The sequence below is a fragment of the Artibeus jamaicensis genome, unplaced genomic scaffold, assembly GCF_021234435.1.
Source record: "Artibeus jamaicensis isolate MK-2021 breed Jamaican fruit bat unplaced genomic scaffold, CSHL_Jam_final contig_465, whole genome shotgun sequence".
Lineage (NCBI taxonomy): Eukaryota > Metazoa > Chordata > Mammalia > Chiroptera > Phyllostomidae > Artibeus > Artibeus jamaicensis.
Genome location: NW_026521843.1, coordinates 13,961,423 through 13,977,537, shown reverse-complemented (window position 1 = coordinate 13,977,537; position 16,115 = coordinate 13,961,423). Strand labels below are relative to the sequence as shown.

Sequence of the window (16,115 nt, the reverse complement as noted above, 5' to 3'; positions counted from 1 at the left end):
AATAGTGATGGGAAGAAAAGTGGGACTCAAATCAGTGCAGTGGACCAGAAGGAAGAAAGAAACAACTAAACAGAAAAGAATGAAGAAATGAGAATTCAAAAAAATGAAGATAGGCTTAGGAACCGCCAGGACATCTTGAAATATTCCAACATCTGAATTACAGGGGTACCAGAAGGGGAAGAGGAAGAGCAACAAGTAGAAAACTTATTTGAACAAATAATGGAAAATTTCCCCAATCTGGCAAAGGAAATAGACTTCCAGGAAGTCCAGGAAGCTCAGAGAGTCCCAAAGAAGCTGGACCCAGGAAGGAACACACCAAGGCCCATCATAATTACATTAGCCAAGATTAAAATGAAAGAGAGAATTCTAGAAGCAGCAAGAGATAGGGGGACAGTCACCTACAAAGGAGTTCCCATCAGACTGTCAGCGGATTTTTCAAAAGAGAACTTCCAGGCAGGCAAGAAGGGGCTGAAAAGAAGTATTCCAAGTCATGAAATCCAAAGACCTACAACCAATATTGCTCTATCAGCAAAGGTTTCATTTAGAATGGAAGGGCAGATAAAGTGCTTCTCAGATAAGATCAAGTTCAAGGAGTTGGTCATCACCAAGCCCTTATTATATGAAATGTTAAAGGGACTTATCTAAGAAAAAGAAGTTAAAAAAATATGAACAGTGAAAGAACAGCAAACTCATAGTTATTAACAACCACACCTAAAACAAAACAAACTGCCCTGGCTGGTGTAGCTCAGTAGATTAAGTGCGGGCCTGCAAACCAAAGGATCGAGGTTTAATTCCCAGTCAGGGTACATGCCTGGGTTGCAGGCCAGTTCCCAGGAGGGGACTCAGGAGAGGCAACCATACACTGATATTTCTCTCCCTCTCTCCTTCCCTTCCCCTCTAAAGATAAATAAATAAAATCTTAAAACAACAACAACAAAAAACCCAAAGTGGACACCTTAAACAGGAGCAGAGCCACAGAAATGGAGATCGCATGGAAGGTTATCAACAGGGGAGTGGGAGGAGGAGAAGGGGGGAGAAGGTACAGAAAATAAGTAGCATAGACAGTGGGGAGAAAATAGACAGGGGGTGGGCAAGAGTAGTGTGGGAAATGTAGAAGCTAAAGAACTTGTGACACATGGACATAAACTAAATGGGGGGAATGGTGGGGGAAGGGGGTGTGCAGGGTGGAGGGGAATAAAGGGGGGAAATGGGACAACTGTAATGGCATAATCAATAAAATATATTTTAAAAAAGACTAAGAAACTAACATTTATGAATTTGCAAATAATATTTAAGGTAAATACACAGATTATACTCAATGATGAGGGTATGTATGCTATTAATAAAACTGTTTCTTTTTATTAAGTGATTAACAATCTATTATATCAATATCATACTGAGCAACCAATTTGATAAATAAGCCGTTCCTTAATAATAGAAGCAAAATAACTGATGTTGTTAATTCTTTACATAGCTTAATACTCTTGCTTTTCAATAAAGAAATATAGTATCAATGTGAATGAAAAGGAAGAGGTAACACAAGAGATTTTAGAATGGAAGGTATCTTGATGACCAATCAGACATAGAAAGAAAAAAAAAAGGGAAACAGGATTGTAAAGAAATCTTAGAGACAAAGAAAATCTAGCTACTCTACACTGAAGAAAGATGATCTCATGTTTAATTAAACATGCTATTTTTAAGGAGATGAAGAGACATACAAGAGGACATGTCCGCTTGACAGGTAGCTAGAGATGCAAAACTGAAGCTCCAAAGAAAAGTGAGGTGCAGGTGGGACAGCCATGACATATGTGCAGCTTTGTACAGACAAAAAAAGGAAAGACATATTTTGAAATGCCTGCTCACCCACAGCCCCCTCTAAAGGGTATTGCCCTGCTACAGTCCCCGCCAGAAGCAGCCACACACGCTGTGTCCCTACGTCCACAGCCAAAGCTGAATGGAGTCAGGACAAGTGATGGACCACCAAATGTCAATCTGCAGAGTAGTTAATCAGTAACTGACGTCATCCACCTAGAAGTGATAAGCTGTGCCCCTTGGACTCTCTCTTAGGAATCTAAGCACAGAAGCAGAAGCGCAGAGAGAAACACCAACTAGCTGACACTGAAAGGATGCCATGAGGAAGAACCAGGGTTTCTGCTGCCCCACAACTGTGGTTTACAAATGCCTTCGGTGAGCCAGTCTGTCTGAAAGCTGAGGATGGACTTTGGTAACTGGATTCAAAGGAAATGGAACATTAGTTCTATTCTATTTAGATTATTTTGTTCATATTTTGAACAAGCAGTCACTAATTTAAAAATAAGGAGACTCGGGCAATTCCAACAAAACTAGAATTACTGTGTTTTTTTTAGACAAAGAAACTAAAACACAAGGAAGTAAAGTGACCAGCTCGAGGCCCCGCTGCCTGGAAAAAAGAAGGCCTGAAACAGAGCAGGGGCCTTCTGAGCCCTGGTGAGGTGCTTTTCCTACTGCGTTATCATCCCTGATAAAACCAAAGCCAGAAGCAACAGCTTGATACAGACCTGGCAAGGAGAGGACAGTATAAATTTGTTAGGGTGTTTTTAGCCTTGGCCAATGAAGACACACACCTACAGTAGGTTCTGCAAAATACGTTTTCAACAGTGAAGATGTCTAACTCACTGGGTTTACCTAGTGTCTAAATGGCCATGTAAAAATCGACAAATTTCCTTACTTTTTCATTCCACACTGACCCAACCACCTTCTTGTATTACCTAGTTTCCCAGCTGTCCCTATTTTAAGAATGCATCCTCTTGTATATAGGACAAGATAGCCATTAACAGAGAAGCCTATCACTAACTGCAGATTTAAAATGTCAACCCGTGATCGATAACAGTCTCAAAAGTGTTAGCTAATCATCTCCAGGACTGATAGCCAATGGATGAATAAACTGACCAGCAAGGTTCAGGGAACCTCCATAACTCCATCCACCTCCAAACCCCAGAGCACGGCCTCCTGTCAACGTCCTCGAACCCAACCCCACACCATGCATCATCATTACTGATTGGCCTTACATTATTCTAATTTAAGAGCAACAGTGATATTCATGTTTCTCATAAAAGAGAGAAATCTAGCAAACTAGTTTTGGGTTTCATTCAGAATTTACAAATCTAGAATCTAACATTCAAATTGGAAATGTTTGGGGCCCTGGCCAGGTAACTCAGTTGGAGTGCCGTCTGTATATGCCAAGATTGCCCTTTCGGCCCCAGTCAGGGCACACACAAGAATCAAACAATGACCCTGGCTAGTGTAGCTCAGTGGATTGAGCGTGGGCCTGTGAACCACACGATCACGGTTCGATTCCCAGTCAGGGCACATGCCTAGGTTACAGGCTAGTTCCCAGCAGGGGATGCACAAGAGGCAACCATACATTGATATTTCTCTCCTCTCCTTCCCTTCCTCTCTAAAGATAAATAAATAAAATCTTTAAAAAAAAAAAAAAAGAATCAAGCAATGAATGCACAGATAAACAACAAAGTGATGTTTTCCTCTCTCTCTCAAATCAATACATTAAAAATTTTTTAAACAAACAAATAAATAAATAAATCAGAGATGTTTATTTTACAAGTTAAAGTACCTGGTGCTGCTCGTAGCTGGGAGGAACAGCTCAGAGGTCTTATAGCTGAAAGACAAAATAAAGTGTTTACCAAAAAAATACAATTCAATGTCTGTGTAAGATGCTTACAAATCCAAACCTAATGTTAAAAAAGAAAAGAACAAACTCAACTTACAAAATCTGAAGGCCCATTGTGATGTGCTGGGAAGGTTTTTAAAAGTGTAAGTCAAGATGGAAGTCATAATGAAATCTGAAAAGGACAAACACACATCCTGGGTTATTCGAGTCATTTACAGCTATATTGTAATCCATGATCTCTGATAACCTCACCCATGGCTACTACAGATTTACTAGTCCTCGGCTACTGCTGCAAAATTTAACCTATTACCAACTACCCTTCCTCTAATATTCTTATAACTACACTGATAGAGCTTTCATAGTACACAAATCATTACTCTAAGCATTAACTCTAGTCCTAACAATGACCTGTGAAGTCGGCATGATTATTACACCTCTGTTAAGGGATGAGAAAACTGAGGCACACAGGGATTGGCAACTTGCACACAGATCCACAGTAGTAAGAGGCAGAAGCCACCAATATTAACTTCCTGATTTTTAAATTTGTATTGTAATCATACAGAATGCCTTGAGGGATGTTTGCATTTCAAGGGAATACACACTAAAGTATTTAAGGATGGTGCAATGTCAGCAACTTACTCTCAACTGCTGTAAGCAAAAAGTTCATGTACTACACTTGGTACTTTTTTATAAGCTTGATATTGTCTCAAAATAATGAAAATATGAGCCCTACTAAGCACACCATTAAAGCCTGTAAAGCAGTTTGAAAGTAAAGTGAAACATAATGATACACATGTATGTACATACTGACATGGAAAGGTATCCAGGATACGTATAGTAAGTGAAGAAATAAGCTGCAAAACAGTTTGTATAGTAAGACTCCCTATGACACAGACAGAAAAGAAAGTCCATTAAGCCAAGAGTCTATACGTGGAAGGGATAAAGAGGGACTTTCATTTTATATTCTTCTGACTTAAGAATTTTTATGAGTGTTTCATTTTTTTACATACAGTAGAGCTCCAGTTTTATTTAAAATCTACATTTAAACATGATCAAAAAATGCTTATCAAAATGTTAGTAATTGTCATCTGAGTGGTGGAATTATAGATGTATTTTTCTTTAGACTTTTCCGTAGTTTCTGAAAAAACAAGTTACACAGAATATACGTTCCATCAATAATTAATAAAAAATTGGGAGAGATTTCAAAAAAAAAAAGTAATAGGCAAACTACCCTATGGGAGGGCTGACCCTCGTCATTCGCTCTAAACTTTAGGACACAGACCCAAGGATTTGGGGGGCATGGAAACTGTAGTGTAAGGCTCTACTGAGTGTGGAGCCATGGAAAGCTGAATGAAGTTCAGCCACCTGGGAACAAGGGAAAGAAAGAAGGGGCTCAGCAAGTAAAGACAAGATGGGCTGGCCCCGACAGCTCAGGATTAAGATATCATCATTAAGACACAATGTAATGCTCAAGAGCACAGACTCTAAAGTCATCCCATCTAAATCCAAATCCTGGCTCCACCCTAGTTGTATGACCTTAAACGAATCACTTAACCTTTCTCTGTTTTAGAATTAACATAATTCCTTTGCAAAATGCATCTGTAAGAGTAGATAATTCCAGTACTTACCCTGTAGGGTTGTTGTAATAACTAAATTAATATATATAGAGAGAAAACATTTAGAATAATACCTGATATAGTAAGGGGCATACATGTGTTTGCTATTAGTATTAGTGGGTGGTGTACTTGGTTTCCCTCTATATAAACCATAGTGAGAAACAACATTTCTGCCTTGACGGAGTTCACTATTTATTGCAAATACAGGGAACAAAAAAGTCAAGAGCCAACTGTAACACATGGGCCTCTAACTGATAACAGTTGTTGCATCTCTTAAGAGCCTAGGGCAAGATAAAGCAATTTATGACAAGAAGTCAATGTGGGTTTGCAAAACCTAAGCTACTTACTCTCTGGCTCTTTACAGAAAAAGGCTGCCACCACTGATCTGAATCCTAAGTGCTACAAAAATCTTATAAATTAGAGGGCTTTTGGAGGTCACCAAGAATCCTTTCTGGAAAATTAAATAATCACTGGTCATCCCATTTTTGCCTAAAGTGCTCAGAGTGATGGAGAGCTCTCTATTTGACCTGAGTTTTAAAGACAAATCTCTTTTTTCCACACTCATTTCAGCCTCAACTTCCCTGCCGATTCCCCCTGCCCCTTCTTGCTCCCTCTGGTGTGGAACTTTCAAATGTGCTGAACAGTGAAATGCAGATTTATGTCTGAATTCTGCCGCTGCCTGCCACCTACCAAAAATTTACATAAACTCCCGGAGCCTCCCAAATTTCATCTAGAAAGTCCAAATAACAATAATTCTAGGACTGTGCGGATTAAATGAGATGCCATGAGAGTGCCCTCAACGCTACTTGCTTCGGGAATCAATCAGCGAATTTGAGGACTCAAGCCCATCTTTCCCGAACAAAAATAGCTATTGTGCAATCATAGAGTCCTTGTCTAGAAATTAGTAGACCAAGGCTCTAGTCCTGTTTCTGCCACCTGCGGCCATGGGTAAAATCACTCTTTGTGATTCTGGGGCTTGGGTTTCCTCAGCGATAAAATGAAGGGGATGAACGATCAGATAAATACACGACCAGGTCCCTTCTGGGTTGGAAAACCCTCTGAAGCGTTGGATACGGTCCTCCGAAGAGGATGGGGGGGGGGGGGATGTCTCCTTCCAAAATCGAATCCCGAAAGGTCACTTAAGGAGCCAGTCCCACCCTTGGCAGCAAGAATCCGGGTAAACCCGCGGGGCCTGTTCTGAGCCTCCACAGCCGCTGCAAGCAAAGCCCAGCGCTGTGAGCCGACACACACACAGCAAGGAGTTCGTTCACATGCGGTGGAAAATTAAAACACAGGTGACACCGCTGCTGGGAGCTACAGACAGAATGCCAGGTCCCGTTCCCCGCACTAATCGATTTGGTCCTGGAGCCCTCGGCGGGCGGAGGAGCTTTCTTCCGCTGGCTGGAGCCCCACTCCCCGGGGCGGGGGAGGTGGCCGCAGGCAATGGAGCAGCAGGCTCGGAAAAACTGTGCATCTCGCGGAGGAGAAGAGGCCAGGCAGAAAGCCGAGCGCGCCTCCGGTCTCACCTGCGTCTGCGACAGCTCCCGCTCCCGCTTGCTGGCAAGGTTCGGACAGGAGTGACAGAACGAGAACGGACCAAGAGGCGGGTCCTGCCTAGGAAGGTCCTCACCCCGCCGGCGCGCTCCGGGACGCCCCGGGCCTTTGGGCTGTCCGTCGGACGCCTGACTGAAAAACCCGGCACTGGGCCGCCTTCTCGATGGGCCCCCTTCCTTCCAGCGGAGAAAGAGTCCTTTACGCTCCGTAAGCCAGAAATGAAGGGCAGGTTTAAGGGGCCGCCGGCAATTTAGCATCGCGGTTTTAGTCAGGCAGTGCGTCGGACGCCTCCTCGGGGCCAAGCTGCGGGAAGAAAAGTGTTCAGCTCGGCCCCCCGCACTTGAACTCTTTCCACTTTCGTCCTCTTCTCCCCAAGATGGTGGCCTCTCGGGCAATTGGCAGCCTCAGACGCCTCTCGAATGCCTCCAGGACGCTTCGCTGCCCAGGTGAGACCGGCTGAGGGTGCCCCTGCACCCCGGACAAGACGCCTGCGGAGAGTGGCGGCCTCGAACCCGCGTCTCCCACTCTCCGCCGTTTCCCAGTCCCCGCCTGGGGCCCCAGTCCTGGCTTAGCAGGGGAGAGATGCTGCCCTGCGTCCGGGTCTCTTGTGTCCTTGGGAAATGACTGTCACTTCCTCTCTCATGACTCCGAGTCCTTCATCGACTTAAGGATTCGTAACCCCTAATGTTTCTGAGTCCTGTCCACCCCGCTCTGGCACTTTCCGCAGATCTCTCTGTTGCATTTCTGGGCTCACGTTTCTCTGATGTTCTTTAATGATGGCCTTGAACCTGTCTGCCCCTATGAGATCGGGAGTTCCAGGACTCGGACGCCCCAGTCTATCACATCTTTATGCCTCCACGGCAACTTGCCCGTAACCAGAGCTCTCCTAAAAGCTTCTTGGATGGAATTAACCAGCCTTGCAAATGACTGCCACTGCCAGCTCCTTTCTCTTAGAACCGTTTTTTTAAAAACCATATTTTAATAAGGAGCTCAACTGTGCAGTGCCAATAATCCCAATCTGTTGAATTTCACGGGGAGGTTCTGCAATTTGCTAGAAAAAACATTTTTAAAAAATACTCAAATACGTGTATCTAATGGAATAAAATATTAGCTAATTTTAAGAACTCTTTTTAATCTTGTTTCTAATGATAAGCAGCTTGCATCAGCTATACCATCTTTCTCCAAACTGGCGGTGAAAGGATGAAAGTGGCTGATTATTGAAATTCAGGTATTTTCTTCTCATCTCAAATCTATCAGGTGAAAAGTGACTTTTTAGTGTATGATATTCTTAATACCGATTACTTAATTAGAAGCTTAATTTGTAATATGCTTTCCTCCTCCCAAACTTCAGGGGTAGTATACTGATCTTTAGACAGCTGGCTGGAGTCTGCCTTTACTTTAAGAGCTTAATTTTATATTTTTTAAAGATTTTATTTATTTATTTTAGAGAGGGGAGGGAGAAAAGGAGAGAAACACCGTCTTGTTGCTTCTCACACTCCCCCTACTGGGGACCTGGTGTACAACCCAGGCTTGTGCCCTGACTGGGAATCAAACCTGCAACCCTTGGTTAACAGGTGGACACTCAGTCCACTGAGCCACACCAGCCAGGGCTAAGAGCTTAATTTTAAATAATTGAATCTTTTTCTGTTTTATTTCAACCACTGTTTTTATTCTGCTACAGGACTGATGTGTGTGTGCGCACACGCATGTGCTCTCGTGCCAATCATAATGTTAAATAAAACCGAAATGTAAACATTGGGAAAAGGGATTAAGAAAAAAGAATCACCCATCTCTTACTTTTTACATAGCTACTGTTAGAATTTGGTCATGTTACCTTACAGTTTCATTTTGTTTTCTGTTTTCCACATTTATGATTTAACACTTCAGAAAAATCAAATGTATATTTTTGAATTTGCACTTGCATTGGTTTTAAGGTACTTCTCATGGATTAGCAGCTAAGTGGATAATCAGGTTATGTGATTTCTACTCATTAACTGCTGACTGGGCAGACACCTTACTGTCACTGGGTTTTATTTTCTTCAACTGTAAAATGAATGATGGAGACTATGAATTTACTTTCAAAGGAGAAATTCCCTGACAGAAGAGTCTGGATTTCAGTCTGGCTCTGTCTTTTACTTTTTGATGATCTTGGGCCATTAATTTCTGTCTTCATTCTCACTTGTGAAATGGAGAATAATCTCACCTTGTGAGCATTAAAGGAGTCACTCTAGATGTGAAGCTGTTTTTTTTAAAGTGCTCAGTAAATGTTAGCTATTACTAACTTCCCGCCCTGAGGAACTATGAATTTATGTATCTGAAAAAATTTTAAAGGAATTTTTACATTTTACATGGGTAATTAAAAGCTACAAGCTTAGTTTTTCTATTTTTTAACACACAAATATATACACACACATTTTTGCATTCATTATGTTTTCACCAATAAGAAACTATGGCTCATTATAGATATTGCTGCTTTTAATAGCAATTTATAAATTTCAGACAAATGTTTAGAGAGTGAATTGTAACAAGTGGTAAAATGTTTTCACAGGAAATGGATTAGAGGCAAATGCTTTAGAGGGCATAACCCTCACTTCGTTAATTCTCTTATGTTCTTGATCCTGTCTCTTTGTTGAGGAAAACTGTTGTTGTATCAACCAAGGGAACATTTGCATATTTGAAATTTGTGTCAGCATAATCTAACTTTCTCTACTGCTGTAGTCTTAACTCTTGAACATATCTTCTTGAGTTACATTGTTAAAATTGTTAAAAAGTGGGACAAAGGTTTCTCTCTCTGTTGCTGGCATGAGAAATATAGGCTAAAGTTCACCCAGCTGCTCTAACATACCGTACGTCTTATAGTCGCACCAGTCCATAAGACACACCTAGGTTTTAGAGGAGGAAAATAGGGAAAAAATTTTTGAAGCAAAAAATGTGGTGAAATATTTAATAACCCGTGGCCCAGCTCCACCCCCCACACACACACAGTGAGCCAGGTAAGCTACATTCCGACTATAAGACACACCCCCCCTTCCTCCCAGATTTGGAAATAAGTGCATCTTATAGTCCAAAAAATATGGTAAACTCTATGGGTTAGGTAGTACGTAAGGCTAGATTCCAAAGGCAGAACTGACTTGTACTACAACTTGGCCGTGTTTTGGAATTCTTTTCCAGATATGTTTTTTACATGTACTGATTTTTCTTTTGTTTTTTTGTCTCAGTTGTCTCTAGATGTGAAGCTGTTTTTTTAAAGTTGATTTAGAGGAGGTATTGTGTATGTGCTAAGGGTGTGCAGGCAGTGAAGTTAGGTTAGTGGATGAGTTTAAAATGGTTTAAAATATAAGCTAATGAGCACCAACCTGTTTTCTCAAATATCTGGTCTTTCAAATAGCAACCCATGCCCAGGCCCTCTCACCAGCTCTATTTTCTTTTCTTTTTAGGTATTTATCTTTTAACATACATATTTACTTTTTTTTTTAAAGATTTTATTTATTTATATATCTTTAGAGGGAAAGGAGAGAGGGAGAAACATCAATGTATGGTTGCCTTTCATGCGCCCCCTACTGGGAACTGGCCTGCAGGGAACTGGCTTGCAACCCAGGCATGTGCCCTGACTGGGAATCAAACCGCGATTCTCTGGTTCGCAGGCCTGTGCTCAATCCACTGAGCTACACCAGCCAGGTCCATACTTACATTTTTTAATCTGCCTTTTCACCCGCCCCTCCCACTCTGCATTTCCAGTCAATCCATTCCCCACTTGAATCGACTTTACCCTGTTGGAGCTAGACTTGCCTATTCCTTGACTCCCCTCCTACTGAAATTTCTACTTCATCAGCAAACTCCTTTTTATGCCAGGCTTATTTTCACCTCTTATTTATCTCTACTGAGTAGGAACTAGTTCTTCCCAGATATCATTTCACCTGCTGCCATAGAATGCAAGCTCCACAAAGCAGGGGTTGTCGTCTTTGCTTATTCTCAATGCCTACAGTGTGTGGCACTTGGTAGGGCACAGTAAAGGTTTTGTTGTTGAAGGAAGAATGACTGTGAGGTGAGGTTGGAAAAGATGACAGTTCAGGAAGAGAAACACCTGCTACAGATGCAGTGATTAGAAAACAAAACAGTAGATAATAAAGATAAAATTTTTCCCAGAGAAGGGAAAGATCATTGTAGACAGAATCTCAGAATAAGGCTTTGTGGGAAAGGTTGGAGCCATGATACAAATATAAAGAAGGAAGAGCGATAAATACAGATGATACAGATTTCAAATGATGGAAAAGCAAAGAAGGGAAGCACGTCATTAGTGAAGTAGAGGCACAGGGGATTGAGGAAATGGCTGGCTGCTTCTCTCAGTTTACTTTGGTGTAGCACTGTGACTTCCAGGTACTTTACAATCGTTACATAACTTGTATTTCTGAAATGCACTAAAAGAGTTGCGCATGGTTAGTCAGCTAGTAAATGATAAAGTTGACAGTTGAGCACAAGTCTGACTTTCAGGGCCCTCATCTTTGCCCCAGACTTGGATTGCTTAAAGGAGAAATGCAGAAGAACCACACAGCACATCATTGTGGTTCTGGTGCCATTTACATGGTTTTCTTTTTCCTTTTAAATAATGTGTTGCTTTGCCTTTCAAACCAGCAAGATTCTATTGAAGATTCTATTCATAAATAGTGGGCTACTATTTATGGCCCTCTCCTAATCCACTCCCCTGGCAGTGGGTTCTGATCGGTAGTTTCCATGGGCCCACGTGTCTGCTGTCTACTTCAGTTAACCTGTTTTAAAAATGCAGATGCTGAGACTCAGTCCCCGTAAATTCTGATTTTGTGATCCTGGGTTATCTGTCACCCAGGAATTTGTGAGTATATTTGAGCCTCCCTGGCTGATTCTCATACCCCACATAGTTCTGGAATCACTTTTCAGTGCTGCTCTGGGAATCCCAGACCCGCTGGATATGTTAAATAGCTGTCTCATGTGTAACAGTTTGGCCCTGTGCGACTGTGTTCCGCCCCTGAGGGGTCCCTGCCTCCTGGGCAGATGTAGACATTCCAACTCGGGAACTGGGTGTGGTTCTAGAGTTCGTTCCTAAGTCATGTAGACAGTACTTTTGGTCGAGTCGATTTCTGAAATCGTATTTAGAATACCACCATAACATAAAGTGACCAAAAATCATTTGATTTTATTGTCCGTTGTCCTTGATTAGCATTGCATGCTAATGCAGAGTCTTATTAGACTCTGGGTTTGACATGCCACCTAAAGGGAGGGATTTAGAGAATGAGAGAGCAGGCACAGAGAGAGACAGGCAGTCACAGGCTGGTGGAAAGGTTGTAGGGATTTTAATTAAAAAAAGAAATAATAGCACTCCTAAGTTAGGAGACATTCCACACTCTCCTTAATTATGTTTGTGGATTCCAAGACTATATAGCCCCTAATGTAGCCCAAATGCAGTATATTTTAATGAAAATTAGAAATAAAGTTTTAGTGCCGGTAATCAAAGTTAAATAATATTTGGGGAAAGCCGGTATAGTTAGAGAAGATACACTAGTTATTATTTAAGTACTAGTTCTTCACCACATTTGATACTACTTTCAAACTCACGCCTTTTCCTGAGCACAGGTGTTTCATGTGTACTGCTATTACAGTTGTCAGTTATTAAGGGACAATTTGTTTTATTTTTAGATTCAGAGAAAGAGAAAACTTTTTCCTATGATGATTAGACAAGATTTGGAAGGTATGTGTAGGGAGGAGTAGATGTTAAAGAGGTACATAAGAGATAGGGTTTGAGGTGGACCATAAATGTGAAAGGCAAGGGAAGAAAGAGCAGGGTGTTTTTTTTAAAGATTTGAAGTACGGGAAATGTAGAAGCTAAAGAACTTATGGCACATGGACATGAACTAAAGGGAGAGAATGCGGGTGAGAGGGGGTGTGCAGTGTGTAGGGGAATGAAGGGGAGGAAATGGGACAACTGTCATAGCATAATCAATAAAGTATATTTTTTTAAAAAGATGGGAAGTTGTAATGAAGGGGTGTTAACTCTCTGCTGGCCTCCAGAGCAGCTTGGTTACAGCCTCCAGCAAGGCGCTCAGATGAGAGCACAGCCAAGGCGAGCCTGTAGTGCTAGAAGGGAGGTCGGGTAATGCTCAGAACTAACTCGGAGTCTTTAGAGTTCCCCGGCGTTCCTTCCTTCTACCCAGAGTCCAGATTGAAGGACCCTCGGATGGGACTTCTTGTGATGGTTTTTGCTCAAAAGGTCATCTCAGCAGTGGCATGCTGGAGAGCCTTAAGTGGTGAAGTGGCTGGGAAAGAGGAAGAAGAGTGGCTGGTCCTCCTTATCCCCAGATGACAAAGTGTCTTTGGTGGCGAGCATAGACTTTTCTCATTAGAAATGCTTAAAATAACAAAGTGTGATGTGGACTGTTTTATTAGTCCCTAGTGCCCCTTGATTTTACTTTCAGTAGCACTGGAAACTCCATCTCTCCGTAAAATGCAAGAGGATGTGGCTGAAGAACCTGGTTGAGATACATTTGGAATATATTCGGAACTGCCATTATGGATTACTTTGTAGATAATTTGTTTCTTAGTGTATACATTTCCTATCAGTGCCGTAACAAATTCCCTCAAATTCAGTGTCTGAAACAATACAGACACTAATTTAGTCTCTTGCAGTTACTGATGTCAGAAATGAGTCTCAGAAATAAGTCTCGCTGGGCTAAAATCAAAGGTGTTGGCAGGACTGTGTTCCCTCTGAATGCTGTAAAAGAATCTACTTCCTTGCCTTTTCTACACGCTGCCTGCATTTCTCAACTTCTTCAAAGCCAGCAAAATGAGGCCAAGTCCTTCTTGTGCTGCCATCTCTCTGGTGCTCTTTGCCTCTCTCTTTCCATTTGTGGTCACATCGGGCCCACCTGCATAACCCGGGGTGATCATCCTGCACTTAAGTTGACCTTATGAGCAACCTCAATTCCCCTTTGCCGTGTGACCTCACATACTCTCTTTCTAGGGACATGTACATCTTTGAGGAGCCGTTGTTCTCCCATGTTTGGTATCCAAATAATCACTGACCTGGTAATTGAAACAAGCAAAGATATGACAGTGGTCACAGTACGTCCTAGAACACAGTTCTGATTTTGCTTTTCTGTTACATAGAAAAAGTACTCCAGAAATACTGCTTTGTGAAATAATTAAGTTTGAAATCTTTTTTTCTTACAGGTTATATTTGTCGCAACTTTACAAGGTCATCTGCTTTGCTGAGTAAGTTTAATTTCTTATTAACATGCTTACATTGCTTTTTAGATTTACATAGCAATACAAACGTTTACCAATAAATTTTCTTTCTGTTTTTAGCCAGAACCCATATTAACTATGGAGTCAAAGGGGATGTGGCAGTCATCCGAATTAACTCACCCAATTCAAAGGTACCTACTTCAACTTGCTGCAGTTGTTTCTACTAACTACATCTGTGAACGCGGTCCTGAATGGAAAAGGGAGAAACCCACCAATCTGGCAGTAACCTTACCATAGGGATTTGCAGCTCTGACAGTTAAATTAGTTTGACAGGTTGCCACAGGAATGGAGTTTTCTGAAGCAGAGGTCCTTGTTTAAGAATGCTTTCTAGTTGATTTCAGGTGGCAGATTAACATCAATAATTAATAAAACTAGCCTTCTGCTGCAGTGTAGAATGATGATTTATTAGATAAGAGTTGACTTATTTAATAAGAATCAGTACGGTTTTTGTCTATGAGAATCAAAACTGACCATCTTTTTAAAAAATATACTTTATTGATTATGCTGTTACAGTTGTCCCATTTCCCCCTTTCATTCCCTTACACCCTGCACACCCCTCCCACCCACATTTCCCCCCCTTTAGTTCATGTCCATGTGTCACAAGTTCTTGAGCTTCCATGTTTCCCATACTATTCTTGCCCTTCCCCTGTCTATTTTCTACCTACCATCTACCTACTTATTCTCTGTACCTCTTCCCCTTCTCTCCGCCTCCCGCTCTCCTATTGCTAACCCTCCATGTGATCTCCTTTTCTGTGGTTCTGTTTTTGTTATAGTTGTTTGCTTAGTTTGCTTTTGTCTTACGTGTGGTTGTTAATAACTGAGTTTGCTGTCTTTTTACTGTTCCTATTTTTTATCTTCTTTTTCTTAGATAAGTCCCTTTAACATTTCATATAATAAGGGCTTGGTGATGATGAACTCCTTGAACTTGACCTTATCTGAGAAGCGCCTTATCTGCCCTTCTATTCTAAATGAAAGCTTTGCTGGAGAGACCAATCTTGGATCTAGGTCCTTGCATTTCATGACTTGGAATACTTCTTTTTTTTCTTTAAGATTTTATTTATTTATCTTTAGAGGGGAAGGGAAGGAGAGAGGGAGAGAAACATCAATGTATGGTTGCCTTTTATGTGTCCCCTGCTGGGAACTGGCCTGCAGGGAACTGGCCTGCAACCCGGTATGTGCCCTGACCGGGATTCGAACCGCAATTGTCTGGTTCGCAGGCCCACGCTCAATCCACTTAGCTACACCAGCCAGGGCTGGAATACTTCTTTCCAGCCCCTTCTTGCCTGTAAGGTCTCTTTTGAGAAATCAGCTGACAGTCTGATGGGAACTCCTTTGTAGGTGACTGTCCCCTTCCCTCTTGCTGCTTCTAGGATTCTCTCCTTCATTTTAATCTTGGTAATGTAATAACGATTTGCCTTGGTGTGTTCCTCCTTGGGTCCACCTTCTTTGGGACTCTCTGAGCTTCCTGGACTTCCTGGAAGTCTATTTCCTTTGCCAGATTGGGGAAGTTCTCCTCTATTATTTGTTCAACTAAGTTTTCCACTTGTTGCTCCTCCTCTTCCCCTTCTCGTACCCCTATAATTCGGATGTTGGAACATTTAAAGATGTCCTGGCGGTTCCTAAGCCTCTCCTCATTTTTTTGAATTCTTGTTTCTTCATTCTTTTCTGTTTGGTTGTTCCTTTCTTCCTTCTGGTCCACTCCATTGATTTGAGTCCCAGCAAAACTGACCATCTTAACTGTGAGATTATTTGACCTGGTTTCTTCATTACCTGCCTGGCGTGAGTTACTATTCATAGGTTAGCTGGGCTAACTGTGGTTGTTAAGCTTCCTGAGGGACATGAATGACTCAGTGGAGTTCACATATTGGAGGTCAAGTTCTGTTCAAAGTGGAGCTTCATTTGTTTTTGGCAACTTCAGCAAAGTGTATAGCATTAATCTAGTCTGCCAAGAAGAGCTTTATTGTAGGAGCTCATGAAAGCCCCATCTAAAGTTCTGTAAAGAT

General features: G+C 41.7%; 2 protein-coding genes across 2 annotated transcripts in view; one reads left to right on the top strand and one right to left on the bottom strand.

Annotated features, from left to right (window-relative positions):
- The window catches only part of HADHB (hydroxyacyl-CoA dehydrogenase trifunctional multienzyme complex subunit beta), a 36,058-nt gene extending 29,163 nt beyond the window's left edge, over nt 1-6,895 (bottom strand). Inside the window, exons 1-3 of the mRNA XM_037146713.2 lie at nt 6,810-6,895; nt 3,765-3,839; nt 3,611-3,655 (exon numbers count right to left, since the gene is read on the bottom strand). Of these exons, the coding sequence (XP_037002608.1) occupies nt 3,611-3,655; nt 3,765-3,831 (112 nt within the window). The 5' untranslated portion in view covers nt 3,832-3,839; nt 6,810-6,895. The remainder of the gene's footprint in view (nt 1-3,610; nt 3,656-3,764; nt 3,840-6,809) is intronic.
- Nucleotides 6,896-7,121: 226 nt separating this feature from the next.
- HADHA (hydroxyacyl-CoA dehydrogenase trifunctional multienzyme complex subunit alpha) overlaps nt 7,122-16,115 on the top strand; it is a 37,105-nt gene continuing 28,111 nt past the window's right edge. Inside the window, exons 1-3 of the mRNA XM_037146712.2 lie at nt 7,122-7,283; nt 14,038-14,079; nt 14,173-14,243. Of these exons, the coding sequence (XP_037002607.1) occupies nt 7,214-7,283; nt 14,038-14,079; nt 14,173-14,243 (183 nt within the window). The 5' untranslated portion in view covers nt 7,122-7,213. The remainder of the gene's footprint in view (nt 7,284-14,037; nt 14,080-14,172; nt 14,244-16,115) is intronic.